The sequence below is a fragment of the Xenopus tropicalis genome, chromosome 3 (assembly GCF_000004195.4).
Source record: "Xenopus tropicalis strain Nigerian chromosome 3, UCB_Xtro_10.0, whole genome shotgun sequence".
Taxonomy (NCBI): domain Eukaryota; kingdom Metazoa; phylum Chordata; class Amphibia; order Anura; family Pipidae; genus Xenopus; species Xenopus tropicalis.
In genome coordinates, this window is record NC_030679.2 from 51,991,983 (window position 1) to 52,017,128 (window position 25,146).

Sequence of the window (25,146 nt, forward strand, 5' to 3'; positions counted from 1 at the left end):
GCAAGTGCTATTATTCTGATCAGTATACAATTGGTGCTATTTAAGTAAACATTTGCCAGCTGTGCCCAAAGTACTTTCGAAAAACTATTCTGGATAACTCTTAAGTGTCTACAAGTGCATTTCAAATTAAGAGAGAAACATGTTCATTTGTTCATAGGCAATAGCAATTTTCCAATAAAAGAGCTTTAGGCTACTGCCACATGGGCATTTTCTTGGCCTACAGTAAGAGTAAGCCAACTCTACTCCAACTAAATTGCCCCCCTCCCTCAGGAACTGCTTTGGCTGTGGGCTACTGGGCATGCTCAGTTCTTTTCAACTCAGGTTACAAAACACACTCTCTCTTTTAAATCACATGTGAAGTCCAAGGTTTAGGTTACTACAGTACAATCTTTCCCAGGGATTTATATACAGTAAAAACCGCCAATTTGCCCAAAAGGGGGCAAAAAAAGTTTGTCACGGTTACAATGTGTTACATAAAATGTAAACATGGAATTAAAACAAGCAAAAAAGCAAACAAATGTGCTGCTATGAGCTATGGCACATATTAAAGAAAATACAGCAAGGAAATTAACAGACAATTCCACAGAGCCATGGCAACCTGTATGCACAGAGCCCAGACTACATTTCCTTGTCACCATATACACAAAGTTAAGTTATATACACCTTTTGCATGCATTAATGGCCAGTCCACTGGACAAACCACTAGTAGCAACAAGTATGTACATAGTCTGACAGGTTAGTGTGAACAGCAAGGGGCTTTATCATAAGGTGAATGGGGGCAGAAATATATATATATATATATATATATACATATATAAATACATATATATATATATATACATATATATATATATATTATATATGTGTGTGTTGATAAATATAATAACTTCAGCTAAAGTAATATGAACTATTTCTTCCCGGTTGGTGCAGCCAATGAGACGCGCCGCTTCTCCCAGTGACTAGCAGGTTACGCAGGTAGAAAGCTCCAGCGCACGCAGCTCCTTTATCCCAAGAGGATGAATTCACTCCGAGACGAAACACATCTTTGCCGGTCACATGATGACCATACACCAGTCACATGATCAAAGGTTTAGCTCCAAGATCACACAGAGAGCTGGGAGGCTGCAGGCAGAAGCGTAGATTTGACACATGTCGCTGCTTCCTCCGCCTGATATTTGCTAGCCTGATCCATGCAGCGATTTGCATTCGGGGAGGGGGAAGGGAGATCAGCTGGAGTGAGTCGACTGGCTGCAAGTAGCAGTGACATCCCCCTGGTTTGCTGTTTAATGAATGCTTTTCCCAGCAGTTAGCAGCGTGTAATATGTTCACTAGAGTCAAATCTGCCGTGGTCAGTTTCATGGGAGGAATCATGGCTGGCAGCTCCGGCTTGGAACATGTCAACGGCTCTGACTTGCCTGTCAGGTTCTCATATACTAGACCTGAGTTCCTCGGTCTGTCTCCAGATGAGATTGAGTGCTCGGCCGATCATATCGCTAGACCCATCCTCATCCTAAAGGAGACGCAAAGGTTACCATGGAGCACCGGCTATGCGGAGTGAGTAATGTGCATCATAACGCTCCCCTCCATCCTAAAATCTCTAGCATTTTTCCCAAGGTCACAACATGCCTAGTCCACTAGTGCTTCCAGCTCTTATATGACTACAACTTCCAACATCCCCTGTAATACGGCTGTTAAAAGGAAATATTGACAGCTGTAGCTTCACAATAGCTACAGGGACTACAGGCTAAAATTGCTGGCTGCTTGGTGTACTGTGACAGGGCCTGTGGATTGTGGGCATATATAAAGAAAAGAAAAAAATTAAATAATGCCATGTGTTATTGTTGTTTCTTTCTTTTATATACAGACAAGTATTTTGTTGCTAAATCTCATTCAGGTAGTGGGGCGCTTGTCAGTTAAGTGCGTTTTGTGTTATCTCTTTAATTTGGGGCAGCTGACATATGGAATATTTTTTACTCTTGGTATTCCCCAAAAGGTATTTAGAGTTGGTTTGTAGAATTTCAGGAAATCAGGAATTTTCAGTGGAAAAATAAGGAAAAAAAGACATTTTATTGTGTAATTTCTTGGCAAAGACAAATGTTTTGGATTTGAGAATAATCATATGGCTAATTATTGGGGAGCAGACAGTGGGGCTGATTTACTAATATAGGTGCTAAATTGCATCAGTGAAGTTGTCCAATACAACCAATCAGCAGATGACTGGAAGTGATAAAATGAAAGCAAAGATTTGATTGGTATGTCTTATGAACTGCACTGGTGCAATATGCCACCTATGTTGGTAAATGAGCCCCCATTAGCAGATGATGAGCAACAGGGTGATCTCTAGAACTGCTCAAAGCACAGTATGATAGTCAGCGGTTGTGTGCATTTAGTGCAAGTGCAGTGATTATCCAGCTCTTACTATCAATTATTCTTCATTCATCTTTGGAGGATAAACCTTTGTAAATGTGTTTTCAACACAGCAGATGTCAAAAAGAATCAAATAGAGCTATGAATAGGCATCCTTACTATTGTCGTGTTCAGCTCACTGATTGAGAGCATTGGACGGCTTGTTATTGGCTGTGCCGTACTGTACATCCTCCCCTTCCATCTGTGCTGCAGGCCATGTGTAAGCCCAGAAGTGGAAATGAATGACAGACCTATGCATGTTTACATGTACATATATAAGGGATATGTGCTGTTCCCCAGAGAGAGAGAAGACAATGCTTTGTGTGTTAATTCTAGTGATAATGCAAAAAATGAAAATTAAGATATGGTAAATAGGGCAGCCTTTACTTATTTATTTTTTAATCAAACATGAACATTCAACTCCCAGCATGCCCTGCCAGGATACAATAGTAGAGTTAGCTGTTAAGACACAGTTCTGAGTATACCTAAATGTGTGTCAGCAAATTAATTCTATTATATTCTGCCCTTTTGTACTCGCACATTGCAATATGCTGCATTTTTCTAAAATATATTTCTTAAAGGAGAAGGAAAGGCTAAGTCACTTGCGGGTGCCAAAATGTTAGGCACCCCCAAGTGATTTTAATCGCTTACCTTGTACCCCGAGCTGGTGCCCCTGTTAGGAGAAAACAGCACCAGCCCGGGGTACCTGCGAGCGAGCGATTCCTGCTTCGTTTTGCCAGGACCCCACGACCGGCGCATGCGCAGTAGAGTGAAAAGCCGACTTCTCTGTTAAAGTTCGGCTTTTTCACTCTATTGGGCATGCGCACGCACGCGAACAGGAAGGAGGAAGCGCTGCAGCTACCCCGGGCTGGTGCTGTTCTCTCCGAACAGGGGCACCAGCCCGGGGTAAAAGGTAGGCGATTTAAGTCACTTGGGGGTGCCTAACATTTTGGCACCCCCAAGTGACTTTGCCTTTCCTTCTCCTTTAAAACATTAGAAATGAGATGTGTTTTGAATTCTAAAAAATGCACTAAAAAAAACACATATAAATGCAATATATGAATATTTAACTCAAATGGGCAGATTTTTTTACGCACATGCTTCAATTTGAATTCAGGCAATATGTGCCATGGTTATTATTTTTATTACCAAATATTCATAAACACAAACATATACCATGATGCTGCACAATAAAACTATGTTTCAAACATGTACTAAAGCCCTGTTCCTTAGAGCTTGCAATCAGTTGCGTAACTAGATCTTACTGGTCCCTGCAGCAATTTCAGTATAGGGCCCCAAAACATCTTCTATCAAGATATATATTGAAATTGCTTATTAATTAGGGCCTTAGTGCCCCCTATACTCCTGGGTACCCCTGCAATTACAGGGTCTGCTTCGTCTGTAGTTATGTCCCTGCTTGCAATATAAAAGGGTTTATGTATCGGCTATCATTTATGCTTAATTGTTTTACAGATTGAATGCAAGGTTTTGGTTAATGTTTAAAAATGTTTCTTTCTACCTTCTTCTTCTACCTTCAGCTTTTATTCCTGCAGTACTGCCATGGGCTGAACATGCTGCATAAAAAGGGATGACATTGTCAGAATACAATGTGTAAAGTAGTATAGTTTGGGAACAAATATTTTACTTTACTGCTCTAAAAGTTATCGGCACGTTTTGCTCTTTCTTGGGGAATCAACTTCCTGGTACTCACATGACTATATCTGATTTCTTTTTTGGCTAACAACAGAAGCTAAACCTGCTTTATGTCAGGAAAATCAAATATATGCCCAGTATCACAGCCACATTTCCCCAGAACTAAGCAGGATCAGACCAATATCAATTTATCTGGATGGCTTATAATAAACATTAATCGATCTAGCTGATTCATGGGCACATATCAATCAGGCAGGTCATCAATTTAGCCCCAATGCACTGACAGTAAGCTAATGGCTTAGTCTGGCAGGGCTAGACCCCTGGCACCTCTTAAGGTGGCCATACACAGACCGATTCTAGCTGCCGATTTTGGTCCTTTAGACCAATTCGGCAGCTTATCTGCCAGTGTACAGGCACGAATGACGGGCCTGCCCGACTGACATCTGGCCTGAAATTGTCCAGAGCTAGATCAGGCTGGTTTGATTTTTCCATCGGATCAGGGGCTGCATCAGCTCAACCATCAACCGACGGCGCCTATACCCGCTGTTCTAATTTGACCCATAGGTGGGGATATCGGGAGAAGATCAAATCTTACTGTGTATGGCCACCTTAAGGTCATCCTGATATAGCCATTTTAAGTTGCCAATCAGCACAGGTAGTTTCAAGCATTTCCTCTGCCTGTAGAATATGGCATCTCACAATAACCTTAAAAACCCTCAAATTATTATTTTTTATTACATTATCCCTTTAATGGAGGTGAAAGAGTGTGAGACTCCTGTGAGGGTATGGTTAAGGTCCCACGAGGTGGACTGTCAGACTGCATATAAGCACAGGCTGACAATCCGCCCTTATGCTTGAAAAATCTTCTAATTGTACCTGCACCTGGAAACATTGAATCCACCCAGGTGCCGGAACACAGAGCCGATATCCGCCAAGAAATTCCAAGTCTTGCTTTAGTTGGCGGATAACGGCTGCATGTGCCTGCACACAGGTGGATTCAGTGCTTCCGGGTACAAACAAGAACAGGTGGGGCCTTACCCTGAGATTCCAACATGGCCTTTGGGGGGGATTTAGCTAGACTGTACACATTTGTATGTAAATCTTTATATGGCACTACTTGTATACTTAGTGCTGTACACATTTATAATTCACATGTACACAGTTATATTTAAGGCTAAGGATCCACTATAGATCTCTGCTATGGCTGGCGACTAACCAAAATGCCTTTCCGTCTGCAACAATAGGAGTTTCCGGTGGAAAGGCTATTGCAAGACTTCGGAAAACCGAAGCAATGCGAAGGGCTTTGCACCGGCGACTGCTATTGTTGCTGATGGAAATCCATTTTGGAGCGGTTAGTCGTCCGCGATAGCAGAGTTCTGTCGCAGACAACTGAACTGCTCCGTGGGTCCTTACCCAAAAGGCGTATTATTATGGGTTGCTGATTGGATATAGGCTGGAAAGAGGTACAACAGAAAAACTTATATAGTTGTAGTACAAGAACCATGCAAGATAAATAATGCAGACCAATGTAAAAATGCTTACTATACAAGTGCATCTTTTAAGTGTCATGCGTTTAAAGACACAGAAGGGTCACTGCCCTGTAGAAGTTACAATCTATTTTTTGTTGGAACAGCTTTCACATTCTAAAGGGCAGAAAAGTCTGCCATAACTTTCTTCAGACATTGATGGATAGCAATTTCAACTGAAAGAGGCCAAACCACTCAGATTTTCATATATCCAAACGATAATATTTACATGTTAGTGTACTACCTCCCAATGATGAGAAGACACAAACCTGAAAGAATAGTCAATTGTTTTTATTTTTTCAAGGTGCTAGTAAATTGTGCAAAGAAGCACAGAGCAAAACATAGGTATTGGAAGGACCCAGTAGCCAGACTTGAGAAGCTTACATTTTTATGATAAATAACAGTAAGAAAGCTAGAGCATTGTGGAAATTGAGCATTCTGAGAAAAAGGCTTATTGTGGCCAGGAATACTTTTCTTCTCAGTGCCGCTCCACCACGCTCTTTTATTGCCCTAGCATCTTCTTTGCTTATGCTTGCACAATACAGAAATACACAAAGAATTTATATACCGCGCATGCACTCACCCAGGGCTGGTTTAAAGGAAGAGTATGGCAGCATGCACTAAGAGGAATGTGCCCAGGCCAGATGCATTTTGGACAAAGAGGAGCAGCGGCCCAGGATCTGAAGTAAATGACTACAATCACTAATTATAATATGCTGGAGAATGCAGTGAGTTTGGTTGCGACTTTTGGGTGAAGTAGCACTTCTGTGGGAAGGTTGTGGTTCATAGACTGTGCCATGATGTTATTAAAGGGGTAGTTTACCTTTAAATAAACTTTTAGTATGATGTAGAAATTGATATTCTAAGACAATTTGCAATTGGTCTATTTTTTTTTCTTTTTTCAGTTATTTAGCATTTTGTTCAGCAGGTCTCCAGTTTATTTCAGCAGCTATCTGGTTGCTAGAGTCTTATTTACCCTAGTAACCAGGCAGCAATTTGAATGAGCAATGGAATATCAATATGAGAGGGTCTAAATAGAAAGATAACTAATAAAAAAAATGAACAAAAGTAAAAGTATAGCCTCGCAAAGCAATAGTTTTTTTTGGCTCCTGGGGTCAGTGACCCCAATTTGAAAGCTGGAAAGAGGCAGAAGGTGAAAGCAAATAATTAAAGGGGTGGTTCACCTTTAACTAGCTTTTACTATGCTATAAAATAACCTATTCCAAGCAACTTTTCATTTTGGTCTCCATTATTTTTTTGTTTTTGAATTATTTGCAGTGTTCAAATGGGGTCACTGATCTCAGCAGCTAAAAAACTATTGCTCAGTGAGGGTACAGTATTTTGTTTTTACTTTTTGTAACTTACTTTCCTATTCAGGCCCTCTCCTATAACAGTCTCTCATCAAAACCACTCTGGGGTTGCTAACGTAACTTGGGGGAATGCAATGTTTTCTATCCTGCCTTGTACTTTACATTAAAATTAATTATTAATGAGGTTTGTATTGGGATATGTTATATTGTATGTAACTGTTAATCTGCAGAAAAGAAGATCGGGAGCTACCAGGAGCACTATTAGAGGTGCAAATCTTCACTGCTAAAAGGGCTTTTGTGGCCTTGGGCTGCTACTGAAGCTGAATACGTAAGGTTTAGCATTTCTAGCCTAAATATTTGTGGCGCTTTAGCTTTCCTTTACAGTGTAGCTAGGGTATCCAACATAATTGGTCAGCCTTGCTGTTTCTGTTATATTTCTAGCCTATTAATACATTGGGATCAAGTATAAGTTTCTTTGGATGGACCAATAAAATGATACAGTTTGTTCCAGCCAATACATAGAATCCAAACACACACCACTATATAATCAAACGTATGAGGTATTTATAGGGAAAGTAATTTTTATTGTTGATGATTTTTAGACAGGAAGATCAGTATTACTTTACTGAAAAGGTACAAAACTTCCCAAAGGTATTTGAAACTGCTAATTAATTTTAAAGCCAAGCCAAATTAAAAAGGGATTATAAAAATGGCCCCCCCTTTTTAATTCTCTCTGGCTAAAGCACAGCTTCTGGTGTTTCATTGTGTTTAATTTGTTTAATCCAGTATTAATGAACAGGATGCAGAATTCTACAATGAGTATCAACAACTGGTCAGTAGAGTATCTTTACAACTAGTAGAGTATCTTTACAAACTGATAAGGTATTTTGTTGCATGCTTTGTTTTGAATATAAATATGGTGGCAGATATACAATTTTCACTGCAGTTGTAGCCCTGTGCAATGCCTTCCCTCCCTGAAATACAGTGCAGCAGTTAAACTCCCCGTACTACCTTTTGTAAATCTGCTAATATTTTTGGTGCACATTAGCCTATGCCTTTATTTTAACCTGGGTGCATTTTTCTCTCCACTTAACTTTCTGCTTCCTGCTCCCGTTCTGCTCAAGGAGAGAACCCTCTCTGTGGTGGATGAAAACAAGTTGGCTTTGATTTGCTGCGACTGAAAAAAGTGTTGTGTTAAATGGTTGCTTATATCCGTTTTGAAATGAAGAAAGTCATGGTTCTTAAAAATTTTTAACCTTTAGGAAGTTGAAGTTTTAGGATATTTATATATTTAGTGTAGTCCAAGGCAGTACTCTACATCTATATCCTAAAAACCAGAACTATGCATTCTGAATAAAACTTAACTATCCTATAAATGATATCCTAATAAGTGACCTATCAAAGCATGTTATGAAATTGGCATATGCATATCAAAAAAAAATTCCCCTTTTAATCATTCACACTGAGCGACCATTTTGTGATTTTCTGCGTGATTATTCACTTACCGTGTGACACAACTGTATGCACTGTTTATGTGAATATAGTGCCTTGTACGAGCCAGAGAGATAGAATTTTGTAAAGTGTCTTGCTCTCTTCTCCCCTCCCCCCATTGATTGGCAGCTGTGCCCACTGATTGGCAATTCTTTTCTGGTTTGCTAGTCATGCTTCTGCTCTGAAACTATTCCAACATGAAGCATTTATAAACATACCTGTAAATGTATAATATACAAATTTCATTGAGTCATGTGACAAAAATTACATCACTAAGCATGAATTATAACTAGTGACATCACTAAGCACAGTTCATGATGATATAATTTAGGATATTCATGGTTCTTGTGTATTATATGTAAACTAGTGGTTGGTCAGCCTTTTACATACACTTTTTCATATAGACACAAAATCATTGGGCAGGGGATGGAACTAAGATTTGGTGCATTGTGCGACATTTCATAAAATTCATAACCGAGGGTAAATATTCTAAGGGAAGACTCAGTGCACTTTGCCTTATCTGTTCAAACTCCCAAGATACTGAGCGTTATATGATTTTCCTTGTTTAATTATTATAAGTGGCTGCTTGGTTTTGGTATATTGGTAGGAATATTTTAAATCAGGAAATGTATCCCCCTTTTATGTAATTATTTTTGAGGCACAATGTATTGTCATTTATTCTACTTTCTGTGGATCACTTACACCTGGAATTCACTTCCTTCTGGGATTTGTAGCTTAGCAAGTGGCAGAGGGGATGCTCTATAGATATGCATTTATGCTGATTTGGGGGCATTCTAGCTATGCTGGGTATTTTATTGAGCAAAGCTGAGAGAAAGGCACTGTACTTTGATTTATTCTGATAAACAAATCATGTGGATTTGTGAATTGTAGCTACTATATATATATATATATATATATATATATATATATATATATGTCTTAATGAAATGCTTACAGTTATATTTATAATCACGCAGCCACTAAAGCTGAGCTGGTGATGACCCAGAGCCCCTGGATGTTCACTATGTGGGTGCAGGAAAATGTTTTAAATGAGAATGACATGCATGTAATATTGGTATATCAGAGATTTAATGAGATATATTTGTGTATTTATACGTAGTTTTACCCTGGGGGACAATATCTGCTTTTGAAACCTGAAATCATCTGTGAGATCATTTATGAATTATAAATTACATTTTGTTTTTTTTCCTGCACCAAAAAGGATAACAATATGTGTAATGTTTTACCCTGCTGCCTGAAACACAACTAGCGATTTCTGTGGCTTTTGGAGTGATGACATTATAAGCAGTGCCATTAGTATTGGTAAATTGGATGAGTTCCTAAGATCCTGATATAGGTATTGAACCTGGGCATAACTGGGGCATAGAACCTTTTTTTCAAAATGATATCACTTATTGTGTTATGCATAGTGCTAGATATTTTTATTATTACACTCTTCTTAATTAGACCTCCTAAGTTACAAAATGATTTAAGCTTTGAGCTTGCTGGCTTTCAACAATAATTTTATTTCCTGTATATCATCTCTCACATCTGGAATTATCTTAACTAATGAATTAATGTATATGAGCTGCTTTTGGTTAATGTCTTTCCCCCATTGGTGTGCAGACACCAATCGTTAGAAACATTTATTGTTTATGAAAATACTTTTTTTCAGGCTTCTACAAACAGTTGTTGAAACTTGATGTTCAGGCACTTCACATACTTTCTAAAACATGCAGTACTTAACACATTTTACTTCTGGCACATGTTGCAAAATATCTCTGAAGTGTAAATAGTTGGGTATTCATTCATACCACTTACGCCCTCCTCCATTAAAGGGAAACTAAACCCTAAATATTAATATCTTTGATTTTGTGTCAGTGAAACTCACATGCTCAGTGGGCTCTGGGCAGTAAAACTTAGGGGTCATTGCAAATCTTGAGGCGGAAAATAAAGATTGCCTTTCATAGAAGCTGATGCTGCTATAATGATCAATAAATATTGATGTTAATTGCAATGGGTTCGGAGCTGACCATGTAACAAGTATCTGAATTAATTACTAATCAGCTTTGTATTATGACATTTATATTCTATATATGCAGTATATTGTGTGTCAGCCCCTAAGCTCGGTATGTGACAGCAGCACTTGCACTGCATGTGCAGTTTATCAGCAGAAGAGAAGATAGGGAGCTACTGGGGCATATTCGGAGGCACAGATCTTTACTACAAAATGACTGTGGTTGCCTTAGTTTGGTACTGAGTCAAAAAAAATATGCAATATATTTCATAGTACAGGTTGATCCAGGGACTGGTCTAATTGCCATCCTGGAGTCAGGAAGCAATTTTTTCCCCCTCTGTGCCAAATTGGAGAGACTTCAGAAGGGGTTTTATGCCTTTCTCTGTATCAACTAGCAGTTAGGCAGGTTTTATAGGCATAAAAGGTTGAACTTGATGGAAATATGTCTTTTGTTAATCTAACTTACTACCTTACTAGTTAACATATCTACTTTGTTACGCTTTCATTTTTCTTTAAAGACCATAAACAGGTGTATTTAAGCCTTTTCTATCCTGCAAATGCAGATCTTAACCAATAGGCTTATTCTAGTACAGGTATAGGATCCCTTATCCAGAAACCCGTTATCCAGAAAGTTCCGAATTACAGAAAGCCCATCTCCCATAGACTCCATTATAAGCAAATAATTCTAATTTCTGAAAATTATTTCCTTTTTCTCCGTAATTATAAAACCGCACCTTGTACTTGATCCAAACTAAGATATATACCCCTTCTTGGGGGCAGAACAGCCCTATTCGGTTTATTCAGTATTGAAATATTAGGTATAGAGGTCCAAATTACGGAAAGATCCCTTATCTGGAAAAACACAGGTCCCAAGCATTCTGGATAACAGCTCCCATACCTGTATAATAACAACCTTGTTTGCTTCAGTATTAAGCTACCCAGACCTTTAGAGCTAGGTGCCTTTTACAAAATGCAAGATGTGGACAAGTACACATGTACATTACTTTCAGCCTTCATGATCACATCAAATGCCAGTTGGGGAGGTGGAATATGTTGCTGCCATGTGCTCTAGGCTTATGTTATATATAATAAATCCTTATACATATGCCACATAGATACACTCCTGGCTGTTTCATTTATTTTTGTTTCTGCATATAATGGATAAGTTATCCTGACATGCATCAGGTTGGTATTTTTTTGTAACATTTCTTTTTAACCCAGTGCTAATGAGAATTCCCTTAATGGAAAACCCTAGCCTTACCTTATTTCTCCTTTCCAAAAATTTGTTGCATTGAAATACATCTCCATAGATATCCCAAACAGAATGTAAAGGCAGTCGTAGTTTCTCAAAGAAAGGTGTTAATTGTACAAACTTTTAGAATACTTTTTAATTTGTGCAGTTTACCCCTAATTGAATGTTATCAGGTTGCAACACGTATATTATTAAGGGAGACAAAGGGTTAAATCACTGGGAAGGGCAAAATGTTTGCCACCTCTCAGTGATTACCGTATTTTTCACTGTATAAGACGCTCCGGAATATAAGACGCACCCAATTTTAAAGGAGAAAAATCTAGAAAAAAAAGATTCTGAACTATATAATATACTACCGTAATTATCAAGTACTTGCCATCCTGCTGTGTGCTTTGCATGACTAGAGGTGCGTGCGCCAATGTCAGCAGTGTCAGTGCGCGCCGATCGGCACTGCAAGGGGAAGAGGATGCATGGTACGGACGTCCACGGGGGGGTAATATCCCCCCAAATATTACGAAAGTGCCCCCATACACAGTGCCCCAATTGCCCCATAGACAGTAGCCCCCACACACAGTGCCCCAATAGAAAGTTCCCCCATACACAGTACCCCAATTGCCCCCATAAACAGTGCCCCAATTGCCCCATAGACAGTAGCCCCCATACACCGTGCCCCCAATAGAAAGTTCCCCCATACACAGTGCCCCAGTTGCCCCCATACACAGTGCCCCCAATTGCCCCCATACACAGTACCCCCAATAGACAGTAGCCCCACACACAGTGCCCCCAATTTCCCCCATACACAGTACCCCCCATAGACAGTAGCCCCACACACAGTGCCCCCAATTGCCCCCATAGAATGTACCCCCAACAGACCAAGTCACCGCCGGAGGCTCCTGCTCTCTTATGCCGCTACAACAGGCACTTCTATAAGGTTGCGCCTCGTCGCTGACGTGTGACGTCATACGCACGGGCACAACCTTATAAAAAGGCCTGACGCTGCCGCATTAGAGAGAAGGAGCCTTCGGCGATGACTTGGCGGTACTGGGGGTGAGTATTCGTCGTATAAGACGCACCAACTTTTCCCCCCCAGTTTTGGGGAAGAAAAAGTGCGTCTTATACGGCGAAAAATACGGTATAATGCTTACCCGGTACCCCTTGCCCGGTGCTCCTGTTTGCTAAAAACTGCACCAGCCCGGGGTATTACTGAAGAACCTCCATGTCACAATCTTGTTTGTCTCCACAATGTGTTACATTGTGACTCGTTGAAATGTTTTGTATTTTTATTTAAAAAAAAACTTGGCAGTAAACTATGCCAAGATTTTAGATTTTGCCTATAAATGACCTGTATAAATGTATGTTTCCTGTGGTGTTACAACTTTCTGTAAAGCTTTCTGCAGAATAAATATAGTGTTCTAGGTGGCACTAATGTGGCTAATCTATTGGCAGTAAAATGCCAAAATGACTTTCCTTCTCCTTTAAGACATCTTCAGGACACCCTGAAGACAGCTTAAGTTTTAGCCGAAACGTTGAATAAAACACCATTTTTTTTTTGTTTTGAATAAGTCCTGTGAGTGTTTTTTGTGTGATTAATATATATATATATATATATATATATATATATATATATATATATTGTGACATGCTGAATGCCTGTACACGCAATTTTGGGGGAATTAGCATTGGTAGGCAGGCAGGCATGCAGAGGATCTGGAGCATAGAGACAGGGACACCAAGTCTTCAGGCAAAACTCAGGTTTATTAAGGGCCCATTCTTCCCAACAGAAACATAAAGACAATAGTTCATACACAGTTCAGGGTTTTGAGATGTCCCTTATTCAGGGTTCTCCCCTTCCAGGGTTATTTTCCACACTCTGGAACACTCAGGCTTCACAGTAAGCCTTGCTGAGCCCTCTCAGCACTCATCCGTTTGGTCAGCACTCCCTCTGCTCCCTGCAGCGGCAGGAGGCACCCCCAGCTCCTCTGGGAGTTCCTAACACAGGCAGCCCTCCTGCTCTGTGCCCTGCTCTGAGAGTGACCTTCACTCAGTCAGCATTCAATTCCAACTCCAACACCTGTGTAACTCACACAACCCTTTTATTGGCTGCTCACCTGCAGCCTAATCAGGCAGCTCTCTACAAGCTGGCCAAATCAAAGCCTTAAAGGAGATTTACTCCAACACAGCATTACCTGCTGTAAAACCAGGCATTTTACCTTGGGCCATTTGTATCCCACCTTAAACACTGGTGGAAATACACCAAATAAGGACCTTTCCCATTGCATCTCTCACAATATATATATATATATATATATATATATATATATAAAATCCATAATATACATATTTTTATGTTTTTGTATTATGGTTTAGTTTTTTTAGGTTTAATTGTGCACCTATACTTTTTTTATCTGTGCCACCTAGGTGGATTCTTTTATAAATAATAGGGTAATTATGGTCACCATGCTAAGCCTCCTTCTTCTTTTTAAATATTGCTCATTAAACTGATGTGATGGTTTACAAGTACAATTATGAGAACAGAAACATTAAAACCAGCTTCCTATACTTTACTGACTTTATCTGAGGACTTCCTCATAGCAGGAGCATAAGTATCCGACCAGTCTGCTCTTTTTGGCTTGTGAGCCCATTCTGGTGTTTGCAGAGCATTTTTAATCTGGGATTAAATGCATGTACTTTTCTGAACATGACAATTACAGCAAAATACCCACTAAAAATAGTCCTAATTCATGCATGTAAAATCTTGGTGGTTTTCTGTAAATATATTCAGTTTTTCTAAACATACATATTTTAAAACTGCTGTAAAGTTGTTTCTTTTCTAAACTTACAGTGGGCTAAGAAACATTAAACAGTGCATGGAACTCTGGATTCTGTGTGATGGAACTCTGTGTAGCACAATCACTCTAATACTGTTAAATGTTCAAAGTCCCGCAGTAATGTAAACATGACTTTTGTCTCTGTGATTGTTGCAGTAACAATTTCAGTCAAAAAAAATGAAAGAACTACTGTTTTGTGAGAGAAATGCTCTTTCAATCTCCTTTTTCCTGGAATACCCTATAGGCTAAAGCTCCCACTGGCTTTTAAAACACAGCCAGGGCAGTTGCTGATCAGAGAGGTTATTCTAAGAAAATGGATATTTCAAGAATGAAGTTTGGTTTTCTTCCCGGACTCCTACTTTTCATGCAAATGAAGAGAGAGTATTTTCATGTGGGAGAAAGAAAGAAAGACCTACTTAAAGGAGAAGGAAAGGTAAAAACTAGATTTATAGAAAGGTCTATGTAAATACAGCCATAAGCAATTACAGTAATGCTGCAGTGAGTTCTCTATCAAAGGAAACACAGGATTTCTTGTCTCTTTTTTGTAAACATGATGTTCCATCATGTAAACATGATGACTTCCTGTTTCAGAAACATCCTTAATTCCTGTGGCCAGAGTCTGTGCAGTTCTCTTCTTTCTCCCCTCTCCTGCTCCCCCCACAGAATGCTAGGAACTCCCTTCCCCTTCTCTTAGGAATGTGTTTTTCAGCACCAAAAATGTGCTCAAAAAGTAACTCTCGCCTCGGCTTATACTCGAGTATACCTCCCCCCTACCTACCTCCCTCCACTTGTGTCCGCCCTGCCGACGCGCTGTAACGCACTTGCACCCCCCACCGCGCTGTAATGCGCTCGCAGCCCCCCCCCCCCCCCCCCCCCCGTGGACGGGCGTGCGTCAGTCTGTCCGTGAGCCGACGTATGTGCGCGTGCTTGAGCATGCGCGTACGGATGTGCATTGGTTCGCGCGCATGTCGGCGCACGTACGGTCATATACCATGCCTTGGATTTACAGCGCGCAATCGTTCGCGCGCATGTCTCCCACGCGGATGGTCATATACCGTTCCTTGCGGTTGCACAATGTGCATTATATCTCCTGATGCTGATTTCCAAGGATGGACACAAGTTAGAAACAGAGCGCACATAAGTTTAAATCTGCACTTACGCTGTCTGACAGCCACTTACAGAGAAAATTTCTATTAATTAAATCTGTTCTGACTTTGAGCTGTTGCTTAGTAACAACTGGTAGGGTGTAGGAAACGATCTATTAGTGTCATTAACATACCTGGGGTTCCAGTGCTACAGGCCAGTGGGTGCTTAGAGACAAGATGGTACCTCATAAAGCCTCTGTCTGTGGTATCTGAGGGAGTTGGGTGAGCCTAGCGCAACATCAAGAGTCGGCAGGATGGACACGCGTAATGTAAATAAATATTACTCAGTCATTTTATTATTCGAGTGTCAAGACACACTGGCATTTCAATTCTTGCTGTATACAGATAGTGGCGCCAAGGTAATTTAAGAGTGCATTAGGTCTTAAAAAATTTTGTGAGTACAGGGTGTAGATAAAGTATTCTTACTACACCTCAGCTCCAAAACATAAATACCTTGCCAATGCAAAAAACAGAGAATATAAAATAAATATACAATTAAAATGTATTGTATAGCTCTGCTTATTGACTGAAATTGGAGATGTTACCCAGAAGATGCAGCAGGAGAGGGCAAGGCAGTACCTGGGGCAAGAAAAGATTTATTGGAGAAAAGATGAACATCCAGCTTTCTAATAATGAAATCCACTGGGGGTGAGAAAATAGCAGGTTTTTTTTTGTAAGGTGGCTCATCTAACTGTGAAGGCTTCACCAGCATGTGTGCGCACGCACACCGTGCCTTTCATCTTCAGATCCTGAGTCAGCAGGACGGACACAAGTGGAGGGAGGGAGGACACACATCCGTCCACGGGGGGGAGGGGGGGATGGGGGGATGGGTGTGCCGAGCGCGTTACATCTTCAGATCAAGAGTCGGCAGGACAGACACAAGTGGTAGGGTGGAGGTATGTATGCACGGACAAAAATGTTATTTGTATTAAGTCCAGCATCAAGAATTATTTTGCCCTTGTAACTACTATTGTAGTACTGTGGTGGGACTTGTACACTGGGGTCCAAGTACTTGATAATTAGTATGGCAGCTTCCTTAGCGTTCCTAAACTTGCTTTTGTCTGCTGCTGTAGCATTTTTCTTTCCCTAAAGTTATCTATTTATTTATCTGTTATTTATTTGATTACTGAAACTTAGCAGTAGCGGTTGCATTTCCCACCCTAGGCTTATACTCGAGTCAATAAGTTTTTCCAGTTTTCTTAGGTAAAATGAGGTACCTCGGCTTATATTCGGATCGGCTTAAACTCGAGTATATACGATATATATATATATATATATATATATATATATTGACCTACTAAACAAATAATTATATATATATATATATAGTCCAAATTGAATCGGCACTCACCGCTCCAAAGGCATTCGCCGGGTGCTGACCAAAGGGTACACAACAGATTTGTAGAAAGCACTGGGGTAGAATAAAAAGTTTTCTTTATGTTTATTTAGAACATCGCATCTACGCATTTCGATCCTCGTGGGATCATCATCAGGATGGTATATATATATATATATATATATATATATATATATTCATCAACTAATGAGCGCACTCCAGGGTCTTAGCTTAAAAACTTGATTTTTATTCCAAAATTGCCATCTGATCAACGTTTCGGCTCCGGCCTAGAGCCTTTCTCAAAATACAAACGGCCGTGATAAAACATCCTTATAAATACATCATAGCTAAAAGGTGTGTCCCAACCACTCCCCCACTTACCTCCCCCATTTCAAGGGGAAGTAAGAAAATCACCCAAAAGTGACAAACACAAGGTAATATCTCATATGCTGGCTCTACCTTGTATTCAAGAAACAACCAAACTGACATTGCTCATTCAATCCCCTAGGGGCCAGGGTACCTAACTTCTTAATCCAATATGTCTCCCGTTGTAACAATATACGGGCTCTATCCCCCCCACGTCTTGGGGCTGGGACATGATCAATCCCAATATATTTAAAGGTTGGCAATCTGTGCCCCATCTCCAAAAAATGTTTTGCTACGGGTTTGATTGTCTTCTGATCACAAAAGGCCGTGCTGATAGCCGACCTATGTCCATCCATACGAATACGGAGTGTGAGGTCCGTTTTTCCCACATATGATAACCCACAAGGGCAGGTTACCATATAGACTACATAACTCGTGGTACATGTGATATGTTGCCTAATTTAAATTTTTTGTCCTGTATGTGGATGGTGAAAATACTCACCAGGAGTCATGTATCTACATGACATACAACTTGGACACCTAAAACAACCCGGTTTGTTCGGTTTGAGCCACATGGGCCCCTGAGACACATAACTCTTAACCGGATCCGTCATGACCAATAGATCCCGTAGGTTTCGTCCCCGTGTGTATGCCATAATAGGGGGTTTAGGACAAAGCTTTGCCAAATCCCGGTCAGCCCTCACTATATATATATATATTATATATATATATATATATATATATATATATATATAATTTTTTGTTTAGTAGGTCAATCTATATAATATTTATATATTTATATATAATATTTATACTCTCTCTCTCTATCTATATCTATATCTATATAACAAATAACAAGAACATCTGAAGTACTGCAAATTTACAGAGTCTGAAGAGTGTTAAAATGAAATAAATTATATTTTTATATTTTAATGAAGTATCTAAGGCATTCTGCAGCTCTCAATCCATATTTTTTCATGTTTATTTTCTTGGTTCCCGCAGAGAGGGAACATCAAATGCTGAACCTGCCTTCTGGCTTATTTTTCGGAATTCGTGCCCAGTTCTTTTGATATGTAAACATTTTCAACCAAAGTAAAAATTTTACCACACATTTAACTTTGTATGTGGCAACCGTAAGCCTTTATCATCCTACAGAAATCTACTGAAATCTGAGATACACGCAATACAGGTATCGGACCCCTTATCCGGAAACCTATTATCCAGAAAGTTCCAAATTATGGAAACGTTATCTCCCATAGACTCCATTTCAATCAAATAATTCACATTTTTAAAAATGGTTTCCTTTTTCTCTGTAATAATAAAACAGTAGCTTGTACTTGATCCCCACTAAGATATAATTAATCCTTATTGAAGCCAAAATAATCCAATTATTTAAATATTTTTTTTTTAGCAGACTTAAGGATCCAAATTACGGAAAGACCCCTTATCCAGAAAACCCCAGGTCCTGAGCATTCTGGATAATGGGTCTCATATCTGTATTCCCTAAATTCTTCACTATATGGTATAAAAAAAATAACATTTTCTGTGTCTGGTTAAATTACATTATATTACACCCCACCACAATGCCATCACTTTATTATTGATTCAGTGCTTCAAAAACAGGGTAGCAACTGAAAAAAGAGTTTAAAAATACTTCTGATAAGGAGAAATGCAGCAATGCCTATTTATATCAAAGTCTGCCTTGTGCCTCATTCACGTGACACTGTACAGTGTATCAGAATGAATTTAGTGATTCAATCTCTGTAAACATCTCAGAATAAGGATGTAGCTTGATGTTGGTTCTGTGGTTTCTTTGCAGTTTACCTTAGGCTGTTTGTGTCCGTGAGAGAGGAACAAATATAGTGGTTTTTCAAATGCACTAGAATATGGTTCAGTAGTTGTCTATGCAGCTAAGTAATTTAGAAAAAAATAATGGTACAAAGTGCTGCAGTGTGCCAGGTCCTGTGTATATTTTAAGGAATAGAAAGCCTTTTCAGAATGTTTTTCTAAAGCAATGCCTTGCAGATGACTTACTTAAAATAAATAAGCATGTTTTGGAAAAGAGCAAAAAATATTCACTTTCATTATGTACTCAGACTGGGCTGTTTAGTGACAGGGTGATATTTTTGGCTAGCTGTTTATCAATCCTAAATTCCACACCCAATACTAATATATTCCTGCTTTAAATTTGTGAAACTCCAATCTTTTTTTATCTTTATCTGGTGAGCAATAGATCTTCAGAGCAGAGCACTGGCCACAAATAGATTATATTACTTAGTGCTTCCTGTTATCCATATTTTTGTCATAATGCAATGTAATTTAAATTACATTTTGCTTGGCACATTACTTTAATAGCATTGTTGCAGTGATTTTGGTAAGATAGTATTCCCTGCTGAAACTGGTGAAGTCTGGACACCTCTGCCCCAAGTGATGAATATTCTTTTTAAACCTTATATTTTCAGTTCTACAGCGGATTAAATTTGTGGATCAGCTCAATAAAAACTGCATTAGAATGTAGGTAGTTATGCCCCTCCATGGGGCGCTTCCTCCTATTTTCCACCCTATGGAAAGGTGTAGCATTGTGACTTTAGTGCTCTTTAGTATTTGTTACTACTTTTTGGTTAGTTGTTTTTGTTGTTAGAGGAGAGGGGATGACTGAATCAAGCCAGGGCTAATGTAAACTATGGACTAGCATAAATAAGGATTGTAATAAACCCTATGCAGACTAAAGTTAGCTTAAGTATATGGAACTGCCTTCTTTTTTTCAGCTTGTGTTGTAATTTAAAATGTTTGGATAAATAAAAAGAAAATATTTGTATTTTAGTTTTTAACAAATGTTGATCATGTAAAGAGCTAATTTTTTGTAATTTTGCTTTCTGCTACAAGCCCTTCTGAAAATGTCTTGTGATTTTGATTGATATTCAATATTTTCGATTTCTTCTTGCTTATGGCCTTGCTCCCAACGCCATTTTTCCAGCATCCATGGAAGAAGGGGTGTGACCCATATTTAGGAACATTTATTTTAGGCTGGTGTCACTGGATTGAAAGTAGGTTTGAAACTGTTTTGTGTGAAGGAAAAGACTGTAAGTACCAGCAGCACTCAAAAGGAGCTCTCCAAACTGGAGTCTCCATTGTAGGTATGATCAACACTCAGATTTTCAATTTGCTCATAGATGTTTTAATATTAAAGCTTAAAAATGTCTTGTTGTTTTAAAACAGAAAACGTATAAAAATGTGATACCGCTTTCAATAGAGCAGTGTTGGTGGGTGATAAGTAATGTTGCTGTGCCAATATAGCCTGGGGGTTAACAGCATGGGATGGAATAGGGGCCACTGTATAAGTAGGATCTGTGGTGGAGTGATTATTGCACCCAGAACTGGAGTTGCTGTCGCGGCGCCCAAAGAACCTTAACCCCATTTGCACGGCTTTTCCCCGGTGTGCGCATTTGCGCTTCCATTTAAACTCGCATACGGAGCAGTGGGGAGAGGTCCACATTACTCCGTATGTGAGAAAAATTTCAAAGTGGCCTCGCCACAAATCCGGGCCTGATTGCACCAGTATAATCTTGTAAGCTGTATGAACACCAACAAATTATATATGTGAAACACATCTCTATATAAAACAATACATTCACCATTTCCTATTTGTCTTATTTGTTTGGAAATAATCATTCTTGAAATTCTTTATTTTAGAATTATACCTTTAGTTTACCTCTAGGGTTTCCCAAGGTTCTTTCTTGTGACACAACCTTGTAAAATGACTAATAATCTGTATAAGACTCATTTAGTTCCTCACAATATCAAGTCTAGTTCCCCAATACTTTCTCCAGTATTGGTTAGACTTTGGTGTCAAGTGTTAGCTTGTGGACCACCTCGGGCCATCCTGAAGAACTGAACAAGGGATTGTGGGTGGGAGGTTAGGAGTAATGCATATGACTATAGTGACATGTAAAGAAAATCTCCAAGCTATGGTAGCCATGGGAACTGAGCAGGCTGGACAGTTTCACAGCTTTTCCGTGTATTCAGTTTAATGTGAAATATGAGTCTCTTTGTGATTGTATTAGCTTGTATGTTATAACAGGAATGAATCACAGATCACAGGAAATAAAAAAAGTTCTTCCATGCAAGATGTTGCAGACCAAGATATAGTCTGGAGAAGGTACGCTCTCGTTTGACAGCATGTGCACACAGTGTCGCTAATATTGCTCAGTGTATGAGCATGCACACAGCAGTGCAGTTCTTGCAAGCAAACGTAAAGTGCACATTCACTTCATCTCATATCGTTTAACCTCTTGCATCAGCTGAATGCTAATTAATTCTCTTTTATTGCGCCCACAAATTCTTGCACTGCCGGTACTGTCCTCTGGTTAGTATACTGAAACATCTCAAATGCTTATGCTATGTACACACAGGTGTTTGGAGCTCTGTTTGAACTGCGTTGTGCCCTGCAGCTCTGTCAAAAGCAAACACCTACTCTGACCTTGTTCTCAAGCTTTATTTCTCCTTAAAACTATAAAAAAAAAAAACATTGTATTGTGTTAAGCTGCAGTATGCAGCACAGCTAAAACAGCCCTCCATTCACCCATCAGTACACAGCCTTGCAGTTAGGCATGATTGGTGTGTGCCAGGCAGCAACCTCTGCTGACTCCACCCCACTGCGCATGTGGGGGGCGAGGTGGCCGACTCCTGCAAAGTAATACATTAATGTCTTGATATATATATATATATACACATCTCTAGCAAGTGAATTCTCTTTTGTTTTACTTTACAGTGGTATTTTACTATTTAAGGATTAAAGTGTAAGTTTTACAATGATAGGTGGGATTTCTAAAATAGCATTTCTTCTTCTACTAACGCATCTATGCAAGTGTGCTTTCTTGGGGCACAACTTAAAACGAATCTATTATTCTTTAAAATACAGGGTCATCCTGCCTGAATGAACAATGGCTTAAGTGTAAAAAGAACAAATACTAAATAATTAGCCCAGCCTCTAGATAACATTAATTACATTGAACAAATAAGATACTTTGCTGGAGAAGAAATTGACAGGCTTGGGACGTATTATCTGAATCTACTATCTGGAATACCTGTTATATTCTGGATAAAATGTATTTCTGTAATTTGGAGCACTGTTTCTTACGCCTTTGAACATTTAAACAGTAAAACACAACAAGATTGCTTTGCTTCCAATATGAATGAATGCAGCATAGTTACCATCAAGTACAAGGTACTGTTTTATTATTACAGAGAAAAATAGAAATCGGCAATAAAATAAGGATTGTTTGCTTAAATAGGATTGGATAATTGCTTTCCAGATAATAAGTCCCATACCTGTACCAATAAAGGGCCATAAAACCCTGCAGTTAATAACCTACAAAACTGTTCTACATTGCATATCTTCATATTGTTGCACTTGGTTTTGTGTCTCTAGAAAAAGCAACTGGTGAACTGTCTTGTGCTCCTAGTATAGATTTTATCTGCCCAGCATTTGCAGATAATTTATTCTGTGACCAAAACACAGCAGTGAGTAATCTTTTCTTTTATACAAATATAAATTATGTTTTATGCAAAACGAGCCCTTAAAAGGGATGTTCACCTTCAGACAATAGTCTGAAGAGCCCGTGTCAGGAAAAAAATATTTTTGTTATTCACCTTTATTTAAAATGTTTAATTTTGGTGCTACAGACCATCAATAGTCTGTGTTTATTGAAGAAAAATCCTTGAAAAGTTGCCAGAAAAAACTAGGCAAGTAAAAGCTGGAAAGGTTTAATAGAAGTCAATATATCTCTAACAACTTTATTGATTTATTTACCCAGTTATTAAAACATTCAAGTTTTTTAGCCTCATTGAAAATGAATGCAACAACATGATTCTTGCCAGAGTATGACTTTTTTTCTGAGACAAAACGCGCATGGGAATATTCTGTCGTGTTTCTTTCTTATTTAACCTAGCATTTGATAAGAAAAGTCAGACAAGTTTTATCACTGTTGTTTTTTTCACATCTGTGTTTTTTTTTCACAACTTGAATTCTGATAAATCTGCCCCAAACTATTTAGTATATTCGAAAGCAGTTTGGGATATAATGTATAATAGGATAGTCCTTGCAAAAATGATTATACAATAGTGTTAATAGTTTGAAGGATTTCAGGACCAGGGCAAACGAGCCGATGCGGTCCCCGATCCGACGGAATTTTTTTAACCTGCCCGATCGATATCTGCCCGATTTCAGGCCAGATATCAGTCGGGCAGGCCTGTCGTTGTTGTCCCTACACGGGCCGATAAGCTGCCGAATCGGTAGCTGTCCAATATCGGCAGCTACAATCGGCCTGTGTATGGCCACCTTAAGAAACTGTATTTGTCTTTTTCCCTTATTTTGTTTACATTGTTCTGCTGCTAAAGAGAGGGTGCGGGGGTAGCATTTGAGTTGACATGCAGATCACAATGAGTGAAACATTGTCTGCTTTCATTGATATTGTGATGAATAGAGAGCAGCATTGATTTTTGGAAACCTATCCAGAAAATCAAATACGTGTGTTTAATGTATTCTTTACATGTTTCATGTAGCTGCTTGCTTATTTTGCCCTTTGGCTGCCTCCCCTGCAATTTTTGTGTGTCCATGCCTTTAATGATCTGTTTATTACATTTGACATATTTAGTTAAATAGGCATTTACAAACCTGGGGATTCTATAGAATAGATCAATATAAAAGACCAATGTAGCTAGTAATTGTCTACTATCAGCTGACATCTGTTTAAGGTTTTGTACCCATTGCCATTTAGTCTCCAATTGCAAGCTAACTTAATGTCCCAAGAGGAAACACACTAATCACTGATAAATAGTTGATGTTGCATGAAATTCTATTTTCATATATCTTATTGGAGATAATTTGTATGACTGGTGGTATCAGGCCTAATGTGCTATCTAACCTTTACAGTATAGCTGTATTGTGTGCATGGACCCTCTGCGGTATACATTGCAAGAATGGATTTTACTAATTTATTTGAGTGCTCAGTTTGAGATGATTTGCTTATAAATAAGCTCACCAATGTAAATAAGCCCTTTGCTTTAAATAAACTGTATTCAGTATTTCAATGGCCTGCCTGAGTAAAAAAAGTATTTTTTTATAGCAAGATGTACATATGAGCAAATTGCAGAAATACTTCTGGTCATTGATTGAAAATCTGTTGCCTGTACTGTATGTTTACCTAATTATAGATGCCAGATGCTTCTACTAGTCTGAGTCCTAAGAAATGACATGTAACATACGGAATCCTATAATTGGATTTATTTTCTGTTACTACTTCTTGCTGCCTGATTCAGTTAAATCGCTTCCTCTAGAAAAATGCAGAAAAACATGATCTTCTTTTAAATGGAAAATGTAATGCATACGTTAAAGCTAATACAGTTGTAGGCAGTAACATTTCCTTATTAATGAATTTGATTAAAGTAAGGCATGATTTGTGCTTCTGAGAAACGTTGTGCTTACTGCATTCTACCCACCTCCCTGTTTGAGAATGCTGTAGGTATCCGTTAGAAAAACGTTGACTAGTAATCTTGTCACAACCAGATACAGTATACATGGAACAGTTTAAATTAAACTTTCTATACGAGCTGTTTTGAGCTCTTTTGCAGTGTCGTTTTATTTTTTTTTCAACATGACAAATAAGGGCTCATTTACAAGTGCCAAGTGCACTGTGCAAAGTACAATTTTAACCACAATTTTTTTATGAGGATGAGATGTGGTGATGCGCTAAAACGCACCAAATTTTGTGTGCCCTTCAAAACAATTCAGACACAAGTTGTTTGATGACATCTC

General features: G+C 38.9%; 1 protein-coding gene across 1 annotated transcript in view; it reads left to right on the forward strand.

Annotated features, from left to right (window-relative positions):
- The first annotated feature begins 1,212 nt into the window (after positions 1-1,212).
- The window catches only part of ppm1h (protein phosphatase, Mg2+/Mn2+ dependent 1H), a 103,325-nt gene continuing 79,391 nt past the window's right edge, over positions 1,213-25,146 (forward strand). Inside the window, exon 1 of the mRNA NM_001017305.2 lies at positions 1,213-1,554. Within this exon, the coding sequence (NP_001017305.1) occupies positions 1,322-1,554 (233 nt within the window). The 5' untranslated portion in view covers positions 1,213-1,321. The remainder of the gene's footprint in view (positions 1,555-25,146) is intronic.